Raw genomic sequence first — 17,649 nt, forward strand, 5'->3', positions numbered from 1 at the left:
CTGGCACTCGGTTCTGCCTGTTACCCCTCTGCTCTCCCATCCTCTCTACTCTTTCTTGATTCTGAAATTTACCACTCACTCTCTCTCCTCTGCCTGCAGTCTGGTGCCTGTACTTTATTCCTGCTCTGTATCTGCAGTCTGCTACCCTGCTCCTGTCTGTGGTTGTATTTTGTTGTCCTGCCTCACCCAGCTCTTATACCCCTACCTGGCCTGCTCTCTGTTGCCCTTGTTGGTTCTCTGTTGCCCCTGCCTCCTCTCAGTTGCCTCATCCTGTTCTCTGCTACCCCTGCCTGCTGTGTTGTCCATGACTGCTCAGATACCCCTGTCTGTTCCCAGATATGCCTGCCTGATTGCTGTTGCCTCTGCCTGCTCTCTGTTGCCCATCTCCTCTTTGATTTGCCTGCTTGCTCTCTGATGCCTCTGCCTGCTCTTTACCCCCTGCCTGCTCTCCTGCCCTTGCCTGTTCTCTGATGCCCGTCTGCTTTGTTGCCTTCCTGCTCTGATACGCCTGCTTGCTCTCATATGCCTGCTTACTGTTACCTGCTCTCTGATGCCCGTCTGCTCTGATTAGCCCGCTTGCTCTCTTACCATTGCCTGCTCTGGGATATACCTGCTTACGGTTACCTGCTCTGTTGCCCCTGCCTGCTCTCTGATGCCCATCTGCTCCGATAAGCCTGCTTGCTCTCTTACCCCTGCCTGCTCTCTGATATGCCTGCTTACAGTTACCTGCTCTGTTGCCCTTGCCTGCTCTCAAATATGCCTGCTTACTCTGTTACCTGCTCTCTTACCCCTGCCTGCTCTTTGTTGCCTGTCTGTTCAGATATGCCTGCTTGCTCTCTTTTACCCCTGCCTGCTCTCTGTATGAGCTGTTTTTTCTAAAATAAAACATCAGTATTCTGGTTAAATTCCCGTGTTGGCACTTTGCAATAAGTAAGTGGGTTTTGTATTGCATTTTTGGGTACTTGGCCTATAAAAGGTTTGCCATCACTGTTCTATTCTATTCAAGTGCTCTATATCTGTTCTGCTTTACCTTTAATACTATTATTACTATGTACTGAATATGCTTATATTTGATCCTGGTAATGATTTATTGGACATCAAAACGTATTAAATTTGCGCTATCTATAATGTGTCTGATACGGTCTCTCTCTTCAATCTTTACAATACACATTGTGGCAAAGCTACCAAAACTGTTACACAGTGACAGGGTGAGGGTCAGTCAACAAAGCGTATTTGAACGCAAAAAAGCCACTGCCCGGATTGATACCTAGTTATATACTTTCCATGGACATGCACTTTCAAATAAAGGAAGATTTATTTTTTACACTGTGCTATATTTTGTTATACCGCTTCTGAATTGTATGGTTCCTTTCAATAAGCACCACCATGGGGGGTGGGAAGGTGGTAAGGGGAAAAAAACATTTTAATGGGCAATATCTCAGTGTGAATCACAACTACAGCGGTACCCTAGGGCTCATTTTATTAGCTTCAAAATATGGGACCAGAATTGCAATCCAGCCTGAGATAGCACAGGTAAAGTGAGAATAGGGCGTGACAGCCGCAGCGCTCTCTTTAACCCATGATATCTCAATCTGGGTTATGACTTTTTAAACGTGAACCATGGGATGCCCCTTTAGCTACAATCCAGGCTGAGATATGGCTCTCTCATACATCCTTGACTACAGGGTTGCCAACATGCAAAGATGTACAAGTCCTGTGCAGGGAAAGGGTTAAAGATCTAAGGATTCAGATAGTTCGGGAACTGTGACACCATATGTAGCCAGTGTTCTATGGCTTGACACTATCCTTAATCTGAATGAACAATTGTTAAAACTATCCATGAGCCATGCCATAAATCACAGGCATCATTGAGGTGCAGCAAAAACCATTAGCAAGCTATGGGTGCCGAACTATAGATCAGTAACCTGCCAGAGTGCGCAAGGCCAAAGCAAAGGTCTGAAACTCACCATCTGAATCAATATTCTAAAACATTTGTTGTAACTGGAGGCAATGCTCAAAAACTGATGAATAACCAGACTGGACTGCAGTGTGTAAGAACAGACAGGTGCACAAGGATTGTAAAAATACAAGGCATGATGTATTAAAATAAAAAGGAGAAATAAGATTTTCTAAAACCAGAAAACGACATTCATGAATCACAAAGTGAACAATGCAGCCTGAGGTATGAATAATAAAACTTACATGAGAACAGTAAAAAATGATTTTATAGAAAGTTATACATTGCTAATATACAAATGTTAAAATCATTTTATTCTATTTGAGCGCTTAATACCATACAAGACTGTATAAACATTGTACAGGAGAAATATCACATTCTTACGTTTGCGGTGCTGACACCTTCTGGTATGGTATGGTTTACCGACTTATTGTATGCAACACGTTCAAAAACATTAAAAAAAGTCATACAATTGTGTCCGTGCCCACATCACACAGGGCAATGCTTTTCTGCCATGTGACTTGGGGAAAGAAAACACTCAGACTGTAAGCTGCCATTATGTTCAGATGCCAATAGGTATTTATTATCTCAGGATGGTGTGGACGGTGGACTGATAGATGGGGTGCCACGACCTAGAAGCCTATTCGATAAGTGTCCATTCTCCTGAGTGACTCGCTGGGTGTAGAAGATAATATAAGCTTGAGCCTTGCAGACCTCTTCAACTGAGCAAGTGTGCAACTTTGAGTCATTACAATGCACCCAGAATCCTAATGGAGAAACAGAACATTGTCAAAATTCATCACCGCAAAAAAAAGTTATATAATTAATACACATTAAAATACTGTAATATTGTTTAATTATGGCCGGGTTCAAAGTGTTTGCACCCTTGAAATTGTTTCATAAAATGAAATAATTTTCTGGGAAAAATACTTCAATTACACAGGTTTTGTTATAAACATGTTTATTTCCTTTGTGTGTATTGGAACACAAAAAAAAAAAAAAAGAAAAAAAAAAAAAAGAAAAGAAGCGAGTATGTCTTTTTTTTTATCGCAGCAGCAGCATATGGGGCAAATGTTTCAAAGGGGGAACTTATGGGGCCATAATCAACCTTTATGCAGCATTGTATGGGGCAAATGTTTCTATGGAGCATCTTATGGGGCCATAATCAACCTTTGTGCAGCATTAAATGGGGCATATTTTTGTATGAAGCATCTTATGGGGCCCATTATGAACTGTATGGAGCATTATATGGGGCTCCTGATTCAATGTGGATATTCAAAAACACTTAACCTACTGATATCTCAATTAATTTTACTTTTATTAGTATCTATTTTTATTTTTGAAATTTACCAGTAGCCGCTGCATTTTCCACCCTAAGCTTATACTCGAGTTATTAAGTTTTCCCAGTTTTTTGTGGCAAAATTAGGGGGGGGGGGTCGGCTTATACTCAAGTATATACTGTAAACTTGATGTCAACTATTCTGTTTTTTGGCCCAAATTTCTATACCAAATTTCATAATGTATTTTCATAGTGCAGTTTGATTTAACCACTAGGGGTGATTAATGTATATTGATATATATTGCTAATATTAAAATCAATAGTTTTAGAAATATGCAATAAGGTCCCCCCTAATGGTGGCTGCAGGTAGCTGCTGTGAAAGCCCTATTGTATCTTAAGCCTCATTCAGACTTCTGTGTTTCTTTACTTACCCCCCCAAAAAGTGAGTCCAGTAACGGAATTTTATTTAATTAGCCATTTTATAAGCTGTTGAGCCATTTGTAAAATAAATTATGGCCTTATACTTAAACATCCTGCCCTTCCCATAATGACACAAAATTGACATTCACACATTCAGTATTTGTTCAGCATTTTACATCACTATTTATAAGCCAAAACCAGGAGTTGAAAAATCAGACAAAAGTATAATAGAAACATGTCACCACTTCTGGATTTATCACCCACTCCTGGTTTTGGCTTAACAGATAGTGAATGGAAAATACTGACCAAATACTGAACATGTGAACATGGCCTAATCTGCTCTCTAAATGGCTCCAGTGAGAACATGTGACGAACAATCAGACCGCAGTGGTCAGTAATTGGCTGCGGTTAAGTGTCACACCATGTCAGCTCTTCATTCCAGTGTGGAAGAAGGACCAACGAATCAGCAGCACGAGAGAACATGGGATCTGTACGGTGAGTATTATGCTTTTTTATTTATTTTTTATATATTCAGACCACAGGGAGCTGTTTGGGGGTTAATCGTTAGTGCTGGACAACCCCTTTAAGTGCACTAGAGCACTTGATAAAGACACAGGTCCATCTTGCACTGCCATAGAATTTCAAGCCCCCTGGGCATTGTGAATTACTAAGTCCAAGTAAAATTTACTAGAGATTCAAGAAAATTATTTTCTTGCTTTTCTATTCCTGACCCTAATGGCCTGGAACCTCTTACTCCAGAATTTTGTGTAGATTAACTAGTAAGAGTAAGTATGAGGACCTATTATAGTGCTCATGCAAATCCAGGACATAGGGAATAGCCACTGATTTGGACTATTAACATTTTACCATGTGGAACTCTGTAAGACCATGCAGTAATAATAAGGTAGAACACAAACTATAGAAACTAGACTAATGAGGTTACAGATCAAAGAGGACCGGTCACCAGGTCAAGATGCCAGTTTTCCCTTTTATTTTATTCCCGCACTCTATTTTTTCATAAATCCACCATACGATTCCAGATATACAGGTCTTTTTATTTGCTGCAAATTTTCTTGATCTTACATAAAAAACAAAAAAAAAAAATCTGGAATCGTATGGCAGATTTAAAACAAACAAACAAAAAAAAGTGAATATTCGGGAGCAGTGGGTATAAAACTGGATGGTATTGACCTTCTGACAGGTCCTCTTTGATGAGCAAAGATACAGTTACCAAAGTGCCTACATCATTGTAACAATGTATGGTTTAACAGTTTACAATAACAGCGAGAGATCATAACATGGACACACTTGTTTTTCGAAAACCATGCCTTAAAGTTAGAAATATATACTGGCTCTCCCTCAGGAAGACTTGATATCTGACAGTTATGGAAGCAATCACATCAGTGGGTTTGCTGCCGAAATTTCTGCGATTGAAAATCAGCACATTCATTACCTCCTTCTGGGTTATAGCAGAAGGCCGTATAATGCCCAGAACCAAATCCCTTTCCATGATGCATCACTACGGCGGACAAATCATAGATAAAAGAATCCGGTTTCAGGATTGTAGTAGATTCTCTACAGCAATATGGCTCCATGTTTAGCATCTGACCAAACTGGACATGCACCCCGATTTTCTCCCGATGATTGCGACCAGACCACCTAAGGAGGGGAAAAAAAAAAAAAAAAAAAAAGTCTTAATGTCATTTCAGCTGTTCTTCATGTACATCATTTTCTATGACATGAATGACCCACCTCTTCTGACACTGCACGACCAGCTCTATCCTCACCTACTGTACCCTCACCCATCCCTTGTAGATTGTGAGCCCTCGCAGGCAGGGGCCTCTCTCCTCCTGTACCAGTCGTGACTTGTACTGATTAAGATTATTGTACTTGTTTTTATTATGTATACCCGTCCTCACATGTAAAGCACCATGGAATAAATGGCGCTATAATAATAAATAATACTAAGAAATAACTAAAAATATTGGGCCTGGGGGGGCGTGGCTATGTAGCTGAAGCGAGAAGACGTGCCCTGGGAGAGCTCCCATAATCCTGATACTATCCTGCCGCTCAAATCCCCCTTATACTGTGGACTACTTACTATTTGTGGCCCCCCTGGGTCCTGGAAGGTGCGAGGCTGCTGTGGAGGGTGTTGCGGGGTCTGCAGGAGAGCGGAGACCCGGCGGAGCCCGCCGGAGCAGGAGCCTGGTGTGTGTGAGCGCGCTGTGAGGAAACATAGTGTGGCGCCGGCTCTTATTATCCCCGGGACTTCCCCCCTGAACCTTGGAGGCCTCTGTGGGACTGCGGAGCCGGCGATTGAAACCGGGTGCGCTGGAACTGGGGAACTGCGGTGCCGGTGTGGTGGCGGTCAGTACAAAGCGCGTGCTCCAGTGAGAGGGGACGTGACGCTGTGCATATATCTGCAGCGCTGTCTGGAGGGTGAACTCATATCCTGCAGTATATCAGGGAACGAACGGTGAGCGCCCTGGAAATTTGGGCCCCGCGTTCCCTTATTTAAAGATACCTATCCTGCCAGTGCATGTGATTTGGAGGGTCTGGCACCCCTCCCCCTGCTGCCTCTGCTGTGGTCTTATCCCCCAGGTACACAGACTTTGCTGAGTTCTAAGAGCTGCTGCACCTGTAACTATAAGCACTCTATATATGCCTGTGGGTGCCTCATAACACCACATAAACAATCTTTGCCGGCTCTGCTAATTACTTGTGACTGGTACTTGGCACCACTCCAAACTACAATCTCGACTACTCTGCTGCCTCTCTCTATCAAAGATGCAGCACCCCAAAGGATCAGGAACGGCTGATAAATTGAAAAAATTTGCCAGAGAGGACCATTCGGATGGTGGGCGGACCCTCAGAAATACCCCCGCGCAGGTTCAGCGTAAAGGTCGATCTTCTGATAGTAATGAGGAGGGGGAACAGGAGGAGTTAACTCTTAAACAAGCCTCTGAGCAACTAATGCAGGCCATCTCCTTAACCAGATCCTCTTTGACTGAAAAGATAGAAGATGTACATACTGAGGTGGGCCGTCTGAGACTAGATATGCAGACCATGGGAGGACGCATTGCGGAGGTGGAAACAAGAGTGTCACAGATAGAAGATACTATTACGCCCATGGAGGCTAAACTGACAAAGGTGGCAGGTTCCATTAATGCCTGGAAACAAAAAGCGGATGACTTTGAGAACAGGCTGCGTCGGAACAATATTCGTATTATTGGTCTACCGGAACGCTCGGAGGGTCAACGACCTGAGGAATTCCTGGAGAACTGGCTTAAAACTTCTTTGGAAGGTGAATTCTCCTCAACCTTTTCTGTGGAGAGGGCCCATAGAGTCCCCACGAAGCCCCTCCCCCCTGGAGCCCCTCCGAGACCTTTCCTGGCACGCATTCTTAATTGTAAGGATAGAGATGCCATTCTACGCCTGGCACGGCAAAAGAGCCCTATCAAGTTCCACAACGCCACAATTTCGATTTTTCCAGACTTCTCCATGGAGCTTCAGAAGCAGCGGGCACGCTTCCTGGAAATTAAGAAACAACTCAGAGATCGGAACGTCGTATACTTCATGCTTTATCCTGCCCGCTTGCGAGTCGTTCATGAAGGTTCCTCTATATTCTTCACTGATCCGGAGGAAGCAGCTAAGTGGTTGCGGGTCCACGGGGGGGTCCAGTATAAAGACATCCTAATACATTTGGGTGGATGATTATATAATGCTTTCCCTGTGGGTGCCTAATTTACCAACAATACCGAACGCTTAACTTAGCGAGGGTATCCCCGTTTTCATCTGATAACAGGAGCATGGGATTACGCTCCTACATTGTATGGTTTTTGGTTTGTTCTTCTTTCTATGTTTGTTCTGTTTTGTAGGTAAGCTCCCCGCCGACGGATCTCTTGGCCTCTATGTGCTATCCCTAAACTCTGCCTGGACAATTATTGTTTACCATGTGGTAATGAGTGAGTATGGGGTCTGAAATAATCTACATGACCTGGAATGTACGTGGTATCAAGTCTCCCCGGAAAAATATTAAGGTTTTCTCACAGATCAAGCGCTACCACCCACACATTATAGCACCAGTCGAGACACATTTGACTAGAGACACGGCCCGATGTGTACAGAAACCATGGGTGCAATGGTCCATACACTCATTTCACACCAGCTACTCAAGGGGGGTCTCTCTGTTAATTCACAGAGACGTTAGATGGGAGATGGAGAAGGCTAGGAGGGATCCTGAAGGTCGGTTTGTATTTGTGAATGCGCTAATTAACTCTCGTGAATATGTTATATTATGTGTTTATAACCCTCCACCAGCTAATTTATCAATACCTCGGATGGCGATGAGCTTTGCCTTAAGCTTTCCAGATGCGAATGTCATCTGCATGGGGGATTTTAATCTGGTCATGGATAACCGCTTGGATAGGCTGAGATTGGGCGACGATGTGGTGGGGGAGTCCTCTCAGACTACATCCCAGTTAGCTTCATTCATGGAGGGTAGTGGTTGGATGGATCTATGGAGAGTGCGCCACCCATGGGAAAAAGGCTATACCTGCCATTCATCTACCAGACGATCCCTCTCCCGCCTAGATTATATATTTGGATCTGAGGGGTTGGCAACATGGGTGGATAGTGTTGAGCATGGCAATAGAGGAATATCTGACCACAGCCCGGTTATTCTTAAACTCAAATTTGGGCAATCAAATGGCGGCATAGTGTGGAAGTTGAATCCATTTTGGCTCAAGTTGATAGATTCCAATGACAGAACCGTAGACCAACTGAAGAGTTTCATTTTATCCCACGCAGAATCTCAGAATACTAACATATTTTGGGATGCCCTTAAGGCATATCTAAGGGGGTGTCTATCCTCTACAATATCTTATGTTAAAAGGATGACCTCGCGGGAAGATGACGAGGTGGAGCAACGACTTAAAGACTCGGAATCTGCGTATATATCTGACCCAACTAATAGTAATAGACTTGAATGGCTAACATCCCAGAGGCTATATGTTCAGCATAAAGACACTAAATCTAAACGTAAACAATTTTTTACTCGCCAATCCTATTTTGAATTGGGAAACCAGGCTAGCAAATTTTTGGCCTTCTTGGTGCGCCAACATAATGTCTCCAATACTATACTACAGATTCGAACACCAGATGGGTCATTGGTGTCCTCGAATGAGGAGATACTTCGTTGCTTTCAGGATTATTATAAGTCGCTATATACATCTAAATGTGACTTTGATATCCCTGAGAACCTGGATTATTTATCAGATGTAACATTTCCCCTATTGACCCCAGCTCAGCGAGCCTTTATGGACGCAGAGTTTACTTTGGAGGAGGTTGAAAATGCTTTGACGGATATGGCCTCTGGGAAGGCCCCTGGTCCAGACGGGTTTCCCATTGAATTTTACAGGAAGTATCACGATATTCTGGCACCGCTCTTGTTGAAGGTGTTTCGGGGGATGTGTGAGAGGGGTTCTATGCTTGACACATTCTATGAGGCAAATATTATTTTACTTAAAAAGGAGGGGAAAGACTCATTGGAGTGTGGATCATACCGACCTATCTCACTAGTAAATGTAGATTATAAAATTTTTACTAAAATTCTAGCTACAAGGTTAAATTCGATTATACTCGACCTTATACATCCAGACCAAACGGGTTTTATGCTGGGCAAAAATACCTCTATCAACATTAGACGGGTCCAGTCAGTAGTACAGTATAGTTCATTGGTACCAGATAACTCCTGGGCATTGGCATCGCTGGATGCGGCCAAAGCCTTTGACTCCCTTGAATGGCCCTTCCTTTCAGCATGTTTGAAAAAATATGGTTTCGGGGAAAAATTTTTGAAGTGGGTGGGTCTATTGTATATGAAACCCAAGGCCCGTATAATTGTTAACGGCTCCATCTCTAAATCTTTCTTCTTATATAGAGGGACCCGTCAGGGGTGCCCTCTGTCCCCGGCCCTCTTCGCCCTTGCGATAGAGGCCTTGGCGATACGCATAAGGTCCTCTGTTGATATTAAAGGTATAAATATAGCTAATCGGGTGGACACTATTGGTTTATACGCTGACGATATGGTGATATTTATGGATGAGGTGGAGGTAACACTACCGCGGGTAATAGACACTATAGATAAATTTAGCAGACATTCGGGCCTATATATAAACTGGGACAAATCAGCGTTGATGCCTCTCTCCCATATTCCGTCGCTCGGCCTGGGGACTCTTTCCTCCCTCCCTATTGTATCCAGTTTTAAATACTTGGGCATATACATCTCTCAGGGCAGTAGATCTGATTTACAACTTAACACACTCCCGTTGTCAGAATTAGTTACATTTAAATTTACAACTTGGAGCAAACTTCCGTTATCTGTAGCAGGCCGCATCAACTTAATTAAGATGATATTGCTCCCCAAGCTCAGTTACTGTCTGCAACATAGTGCTGTGTTAATTCCTAAATCCTTCTTTACAAGTTTGAATTCTCAAATTACTTCTTTCATATGGGGGAAATCTAGGCCCAAACTTAAACTATCTACGCTGCAGAGACCAAAAAAGGGGGGTAGGGCGGCGTTGCCAGATTTTTATATACATTATTTGGCTGGTCAGGTTAAAACTCTTAATAAATGGATGCCCAATAATTGCCTTCCTAACTCTGAAAGTCATCTTCTTCATACGACTCAAACAGACTGTCCATTGAATTTTCTAGAATTGGAGAAAATTAATATCCCTCGGATGCTTCCTTTGCTTCGTCTGGCGAGGTCGGTTTGGAGGCAAATTAAAAAAAATTGTGGGATTCACGGATGTTGTGGCTGAGATGCCCCTGTGGAAAAATGGCTATTTCTCAACTTTGTTGAATCATCCATCCACTGACTTCTGGATCGGGCATGGTGTCTCCTCATTGGGTGATTTGTATGATGGGGGGGTCTTCATATCTTTTGAACAATTACAAATCAAACATGGTATACAGAGACCCCAGTTCTTTCGATATTTACAGCTAAGGTCAGCCGTACAATCATATATGAGACAGGCGGGCGCAGGTCGTGCTATATCCTCTCTACCCTTGATAGGAATTCTTAAATCGCAGGGTCCCCAAGGTCTTATCTCCTCTCTATATACGTATATGCTATCCTCGGGTGATGCGTCCACTGTTATTAACTCGGTTAAGGGGAAATGGGAGGGACTTCTTTCTAATATGCTGGGGGAGGAATGGGAAGACATTCTTGAATCCCCAATTAAAGTTTCCCCTTCGGTTAACAACAGGATGACTCAACTATACATACTACATCAATCGTATCTAACTCCGATACGGCTCTTTAAAATGGGTCGATTTCAAACATCAGAGTGTTTGCGTTGTCACTCCTTAGATGCAGACTTCATTCATATGATATGGAGTTGTCCCGTTATTCTTCAATACTGGAGGGAGGTGACATCACTACTTGCATCACTGCTGTCAATTCCTGTTCCCCTTGACCCATTAGTTTGTATATTTGGAGTATGGGAGGAGGAGACTTGGGATCACTACATTGATATTTTTTTACGTGAGACGCTCTTTATGGCACGGAAGGTACTGGCTTTGCGGTGGATGGGGAGTACAGGTCCAACTAAGGCTACTTTCACACTAGCGTTAACTGTATTACGTCTCAAAACGTCTTTTTTTCGAAAAAACGCATCCAGCAAAAGTTTTTGCTGGATGCGTTTTTTCCCCATAGACTTGTATTGGCGACGTATTGCGACGGATTGACATACGTCGTGTACGTTTTACGACGTATGCGTCGAAATTTGGCGACACGTCGTCTCAAAAAAAGTTGATTGTAACGTTTTTTGTCTCCGCCTAAAAAACGTGTCGCGACGCATCCTGCGGCAGACGTCGTTGGCTGCAATGGAAGCCTATGAGCGACGGATACGTCGGGACACGTCGTACGACGCAATACAGCGCTGCAATACGTTTTTTTTTACACTGAGCATGCTCAGAAGCAGAATTTTGTTGCCAATTGGCCAGACACCCCCAAATCTATATAAACCTGGCCTGGGCCTTCAACCCCACATATGCCTGCAAGACCCAGAGAGGAGAAGAGACTGCCACAAGACCCCAGCCAGCAACAGGACCCCAGCCATAAGACCCCAGCCACAAGACCCCAGCCACAAGACCCCAGCCACAAGACCCCAGCCACAAGACCCCAGCCACAAGACCCCAGCCACAAGACCCCAGCCACAAGACCCCAGCCTGCCACAGGAGCCAGCCACAGGAAGGAGCCAGCAACAGGACCCCAGCCATAAGACCCCAGCCTGACACAGGAGCCAGCCACAGGAAGGAGCCAGCCACAAGACTCCAGCCACCATAGAGCCAGTGTGAGTATTGCAATTTTTGTGTGCATCTGTGTGCCTGTGCATTTCTGTGTGTATGAGGTACTACTGACTACAGCAAGAGCTTAAAACCTGAAGAGAACCTGAGGCCTGCCATCGTCCTGCACCAGCCAGTGCCATGCTAGAGTCCAGATCCACCATGATGCCAGCCACTGTGAAGACCTGCAGCTCCTGCCAAAGGATTGTCAGCCTTTTGTATGTGTATGTGTGTGTGTGTGTATGCGTCTTCTGATTGGGTTCACCTTTCTGCCTTTGTTGTACATATGTGTATTTGCATAAAGCTATGTGCGTGCATGTGTATGTGTGTATTTTTGTACGGCTGTGTGCTTTTGTATCATGTGCCTGCACCTTATTATGCCTTTGCCAATCTTATGCCTGTTCATGTGGGAGGGTATGTGTCCATGTTCAGGATTGCATCAGGATTTTGTCAGGACTTTCCATCAGTATTTGTACGCCAAAACCAGGAGTGGGTGATAAAAGCAAAAGTGTGCCTGTTTTCCTATTATACTTTCCCTCTAATTGTTAAGGCCCCGTCTCACATAGCGAGATCGCTAGCGAGATCGCTGCTGAGTCACAAGTTTTGTGACGCAACAGCGACCTCCATAGCGATCTCGCTATGTGTGACACGTACCAGCGATCAGGCCCCTGCTGCGAGATCGCTGGTCGTGTCGGAATGGCCTGGACCTTTTTTTGGTCGTTGAGGCCCCGCTGACATCGCTGAATCGGTGTGTGTGACACCGATCCAGCGATGTCTTCACTGGTAACCAGGGTAAACATCGGGTTACTAAGCGCAGGGCCGCGCTTAGTAACCCGATGTTTACCCTGGTTACCAGCGTAAATGTAAAAAAAAAAAAAACAATACATACTCGCCTTCTGATGTCCGTCAGGTCCCTTGCCGTCTGCTTCCTGCTCTCACTGACTGCCGGCCGTACAGTGAGAAGTGAGAGCACAGCAGTGACGTCACCGCTGCGCTCTGCTCTCACTGTACGGCGGCTCTCAGTCAGAGCAGGAAGCAGACGGCAAGGGACCTGGACACCGAAAGGCGAGTATGTACTGTTTGTTTTTTTTGGTAACCAGGGTAAACATCGGGTTACTAAGCGCGGCCCTGCGCTTAGTAACCCGATGTTTACCCTGGTTACCCGGGTGCTGCAGGGGGACTTCGGCATCGTTGAAGACAGTTTCAACGATGCCGAAGTCGTTCCCCTGATCGTTGGTCGCTGGAGAGAGCTGTCTGTGTGACAGCTCCCCAGCGACCACACAGCGACTTACCAACGATCACGGCCAGGTCGTATCGCTGGTCGTGATCGTTGGTAAATCGCTTAGTGAGACGGGGCCTTTACACTCCTGGTTTTGGGTTACAAATACTGATGGAAAATCCTGACCAAATCCTGATGCGATCCGGAATGTGGACACATACCATGCATGTTTGTGTGCGTCTTGTTGATTGCATGTGCAATGTCCATGCTTTAATTGGTTAATTGCCTTTTTCTGATGTATTGACTGTATAGCGGTCTGTGCAGCATGTGGTTTAACCCCTTCATGTCCCAGCCTATTTTGGCCTTAATGACCTTGCCGTTTTTTGCAATTCTGACCAGTGTCCCTTTATGAGGTAATAACTCAGGAACGCTTCAACGGATCCTAGCGATTCTGAGATTGTTTTTTCGTGACATATTGGGCTTCATGTTAGTGGTAAATTTAGGTCGATAATTTCTGAGTTTATTTGTGAAAAAAACAGAAATTTGGCAAAAATTTTGAAAATTTTGCAATTTTCACATTTTGAATTTTTATTCTGTTAAACCAGAGAGTTATGTGACACAAAATAGTTAATAAATAACATTTCCCACATGTCTACTTTACATCAGCTCAATTTTGGAAACAATTATTTTTTTTGCTAGGAAGTTATAAGGGTTAAAATTTGACCAGTGATTTCTCATTTTTACAACAAAATTTACAAAACCATTTTTTTTAGGGACCACCTCACATTTGAAGTCAGTTTGAGGGTTCTATATGGCTGAAAATACCCAAAAGTGACACCATTCTAAAAACTGCACCCCTCAAGGTGCTCAAAACCACATTCAAGAAGTTTATTAACCCTTCGGGTGTTTCACAGCAGCAGAAGCAACATGGAAGGAAAAAATGAACATTTAACTTTTTAGTCACAAAAATGATCTTATAGCAAAATTTTTTTTATTTTCCCAAGGGTAAAAGGAGAAACTGGACCACGAACGTTGTTGTCCAATTTGTCCTGAGTACGCTGATACCTCATATGTGGGGGTAAACCACTGTTTGGGCGCACGGCAGGGCTCGGAAGGGAAGGAGCGCCATTTGACTTTTTGAATGAAAAATTATCTCCATCGCTAGCAGACACCATGTCACGTTTGGAGAGCCCCTGTGTGCCTAAACATTGGAGCGCTCCCACAAGTGACCCCATTTTGGAAACTAGACCCCCCAAGGAACTTATCTAGAAGCATACTGAGCACTTTAAACTCTCAGGTGCTTCACAAATTGATCCGTAAAAATGAAAAAGTACTTTTTTTTCACACAAAATTTCTTTTAGCCTTAATTTTTTCATTTTCACATGGGCAACAGGATAAAATGGATCCTAAAATTTGTTGGGCAATTTCTCCTGAGTACGTTGATACCTCATATGTGGGGGTAAACCACTGTTTGGGTGCACGGCAAGGCTCGGAAGGGGAGGCGTGCCATTTGACTTTTTGAATGGAAAATTAGCTCCAATCGTTAGCGGACACCATGTCGCGTTTGGAGAGCCCCTGTGTGCCTAAACATTGGAGCTCCCCTACAAGTTACCCCATTTTGGAAACTAGACCCCCAAAGGAACTTATCTAGATGCATAGTGAGCACTTATAACCCCCAGGTGCTTCACAGAAGTTTATAACGCAGAGCCGTGAAAATAAAAAATAATTTTTCTTTCCTCAAAAATGATTTTTAGCCCAGAATTTTTTATTTTCCCAAGGGTAATAGGAGAAATTGGACCCCAAATGTTGTTGTCCAGTTTCTCCTGAGTACGCTGATACCCCATATGTGGGGGTAAACCACTGTTTTGGCACACGTCGGGGTTCGGAAGGGAAGTAGTGACGTTTTGAAATGCAGACTTTGATGGAATGCTCTGCGGGCGTCAGGTTGCGTTTGCAGAGCCCCTGATGTGCCTAAACAGTAGGAACTCCCCACAAGTGACTCCATTTTGGAAACTAGACCCCCAAGGGAACTTATCTAGATGTGTGGTGAGCACTTTGAACCCCCAAGTGCTTCACAGAAGTTTATAACGCAGAGCCGTGAAAATAATAAATGTGTTTCCTTTCCTCAAAAATATTTTTTTAGCCCAGAATTTTTTATTTTTGCAAGGGTAACAGGAGAAATTGGACCCCAAAAGTTGTTGTCCAGTTTCTCCTGAGTACGCTGATGCCCCATATGTGGGGGTAAACCACTGTTTGGGCACACGTCAGGGCTCGGAAGGGAAGTAGTGACATTTGAAATGCAGACTTTGATGGAATGGTCTGCGGGCGTCACATTGCATTTGCAGAGCCCCTGATGTGCCTAAACAGTAGAAACACCCCACAAGTGACCCCATTTTGGAAACTAGACCCCCCAAGGAACTTATCTAGATGTGTGGTGAGCACTTTCAACCCCCAAGTGCTTCACAGAAGTTTATAACGCAGAGCCATGAAAATAAAAAATAATTGTTCTTTCCTCAAAAATTATGTCTTAGCAAGTAATTTTTTATTTTTGCAAGGGTAACAGGAGAAATTGGACCCCAACAGTTGTTGCCCAGTTTGTCCTGAGTACGCTGGTACCCCAAATGTGGGGGTAAACCACTGTTTGGGCGCATGTCGGGGCTTGGAAGGGAGGGAGCACCATTTGACTTTTTGAATGCAAGATTGGCTGGAATCAATGGTGGCGCCATGTTGCGTTTGCAGAGCCCCTGATGTGCCTAAACAGTGGAAACCCCTCAATTCTAACTTCAACACTAACCCCAACACACCCCTAATCCTAATCCCAACTGTAGCCATAACCCTAATCCCAACCCTAACCCCAACACACCCGTAACCCTAATTCCAACCCTAATCCTAACCCTAATCCCAACCCTAACCACAACTGTAACCCCAACACACCCCTAACCCTATCCGTAACCCTAACCACAAGCCTATTCTTAACCCTATTTCCAATCCTAGCCCTAATTCCAACCCTAACTCTAATTCCAACCCTAACCCTAAGGCTATGTGCCCACGTTGCGGATTCGTGTAAGATTTTTCCGCACGATTTTTTAAAAATCTGCAGGTAAAAGGCACTGCGTTTTACCTGCAGATTTACAGCAGATTTCCAGTGTTTTTTTGTGCGGATTTCACCTGCGGATTCCTATTGAGGAACAGGTGTAAAACGCTGCGGAATCCACACAAAGAATTGACATGCTGCGGAAAATACAACGCAGCGTTTCTGCACGGAATTTTCCGCACCATGGGCACAGTGGATTTGGTTTTCCATAGGTGTACATGGTACTGTAAACCTGATGGAAAACTGCTACGAATTCACAGCGGCCAATCCGCTGCGGATCCGCGGCCAATCCGCTGCGGATCCGCGGCCAATCCGCTGCGGATCTGCGGCCAATCCGCTGCGGATCTGCAGCCAAATCCGCACATGCCATAACCCTAACCCTACCTGTAACCCTAACCCTAGTTCTAACCATAACCCTAGTGGAAAAAGAAAAAAAAAAAAAAATAAATTTTCTTTATTTTATTATTGTCCCTACCTATGGGGTGATAAAGGGGGGGGGGGGGGGGGTTTATTTATTATTTTTTTAACGAATCTGCCGACTGGCAGATTCGGCGGGCGCACTGAGCATGCGCCCGCCATTTTGGAAGATGGCGGCGCCCAGCGTGGAGGCGGACGGACACCGGGAGCCTCGGTGAGTATAAGGGGGGGGAGATCGGGGCACGGGGGGGGGGGGCGTCGGAGCACAGGGGGGGGGGCACAGCAGCACGGGGGGAGCGGGCAGGAGCACGGGGCAGCGGAGCACAGCACCGAGGGGACCGGACCCCATAACAGAGCGGTGGGGGGGCGATCGGTGGGGTGGGGGGGTAACATTAGTGTTTCCAGCCATGGCCGATGATCTTGCAGCATCGGCCATGGCTGGATTGTAATATTTCACCAGTTTTTCAGGTGAAATATTACAAATCGCTCTGATTGGCAGTTTCACTTTCAACAGCCAATCAGAGCGATCGTAGCCACGGGGGGGTGAAGCCACCCCCCCTGGGCTGAAGTACCACTCCCCCTGTCTCTGCAGATCGGGTGAAATCGGAGTTAACCCTTTCACCCGATCTGCAGGGACGCGATCATTCCATGACGCCACATAGGCGTCATGGGTCGGATTGGCACGGGTTTTCATGACGCCTATGTGGCGTCATGGGTCGGGAAGGGGTTAAATGTGTTTTGTTTTGTTTTTTTGTTTTTTTAAATCTGATGTATTTTTTTAAAAAGTCTAGCGGTCTGCAGCTTGTGGTTTGAATGTGTGAGTGTTTTTTTTTTTCTATTTAAAAGTGTTGATTTTATTTTACTGTTAAAACCATTTGCAAATGATGTACTTGTATTTAAAATAAAGAGCATTT

At 44.6% G+C, this 17,649-nt stretch overlaps 1 protein-coding gene across 2 annotated transcripts in view; it reads right to left on the bottom strand.

Annotated features, from left to right (window-relative positions):
* Nucleotides 1–2,207: 2,207 nt before the first annotated feature.
* Nucleotides 2,208–17,649, bottom strand: part of USP44 (ubiquitin specific peptidase 44) — a 53,205-nt gene continuing 37,763 nt past the window's right edge. For both annotated transcript variants that reach the window (XM_077265157.1, XM_077265158.1), the window contains exons 5-6: nt 5,110–5,315; nt 2,208–2,724 (exon numbers count right to left, since the gene is read on the bottom strand). In XM_077265157.1, coding sequence (XP_077121272.1) covers nt 2,546–2,724; nt 5,110–5,315 — 385 coding nt within the window. In that variant the 3' untranslated portion in view covers nt 2,208–2,545. The remainder of the gene's footprint in view (nt 2,725–5,109; nt 5,316–17,649) is intronic.

The sequence above is a fragment of the Ranitomeya variabilis genome, chromosome 5 (genome assembly GCF_051348905.1).
Source record: "Ranitomeya variabilis isolate aRanVar5 chromosome 5, aRanVar5.hap1, whole genome shotgun sequence".
Classification (NCBI taxonomy): Eukaryota; Metazoa; Chordata; class Amphibia; order Anura; family Dendrobatidae; genus Ranitomeya; species Ranitomeya variabilis.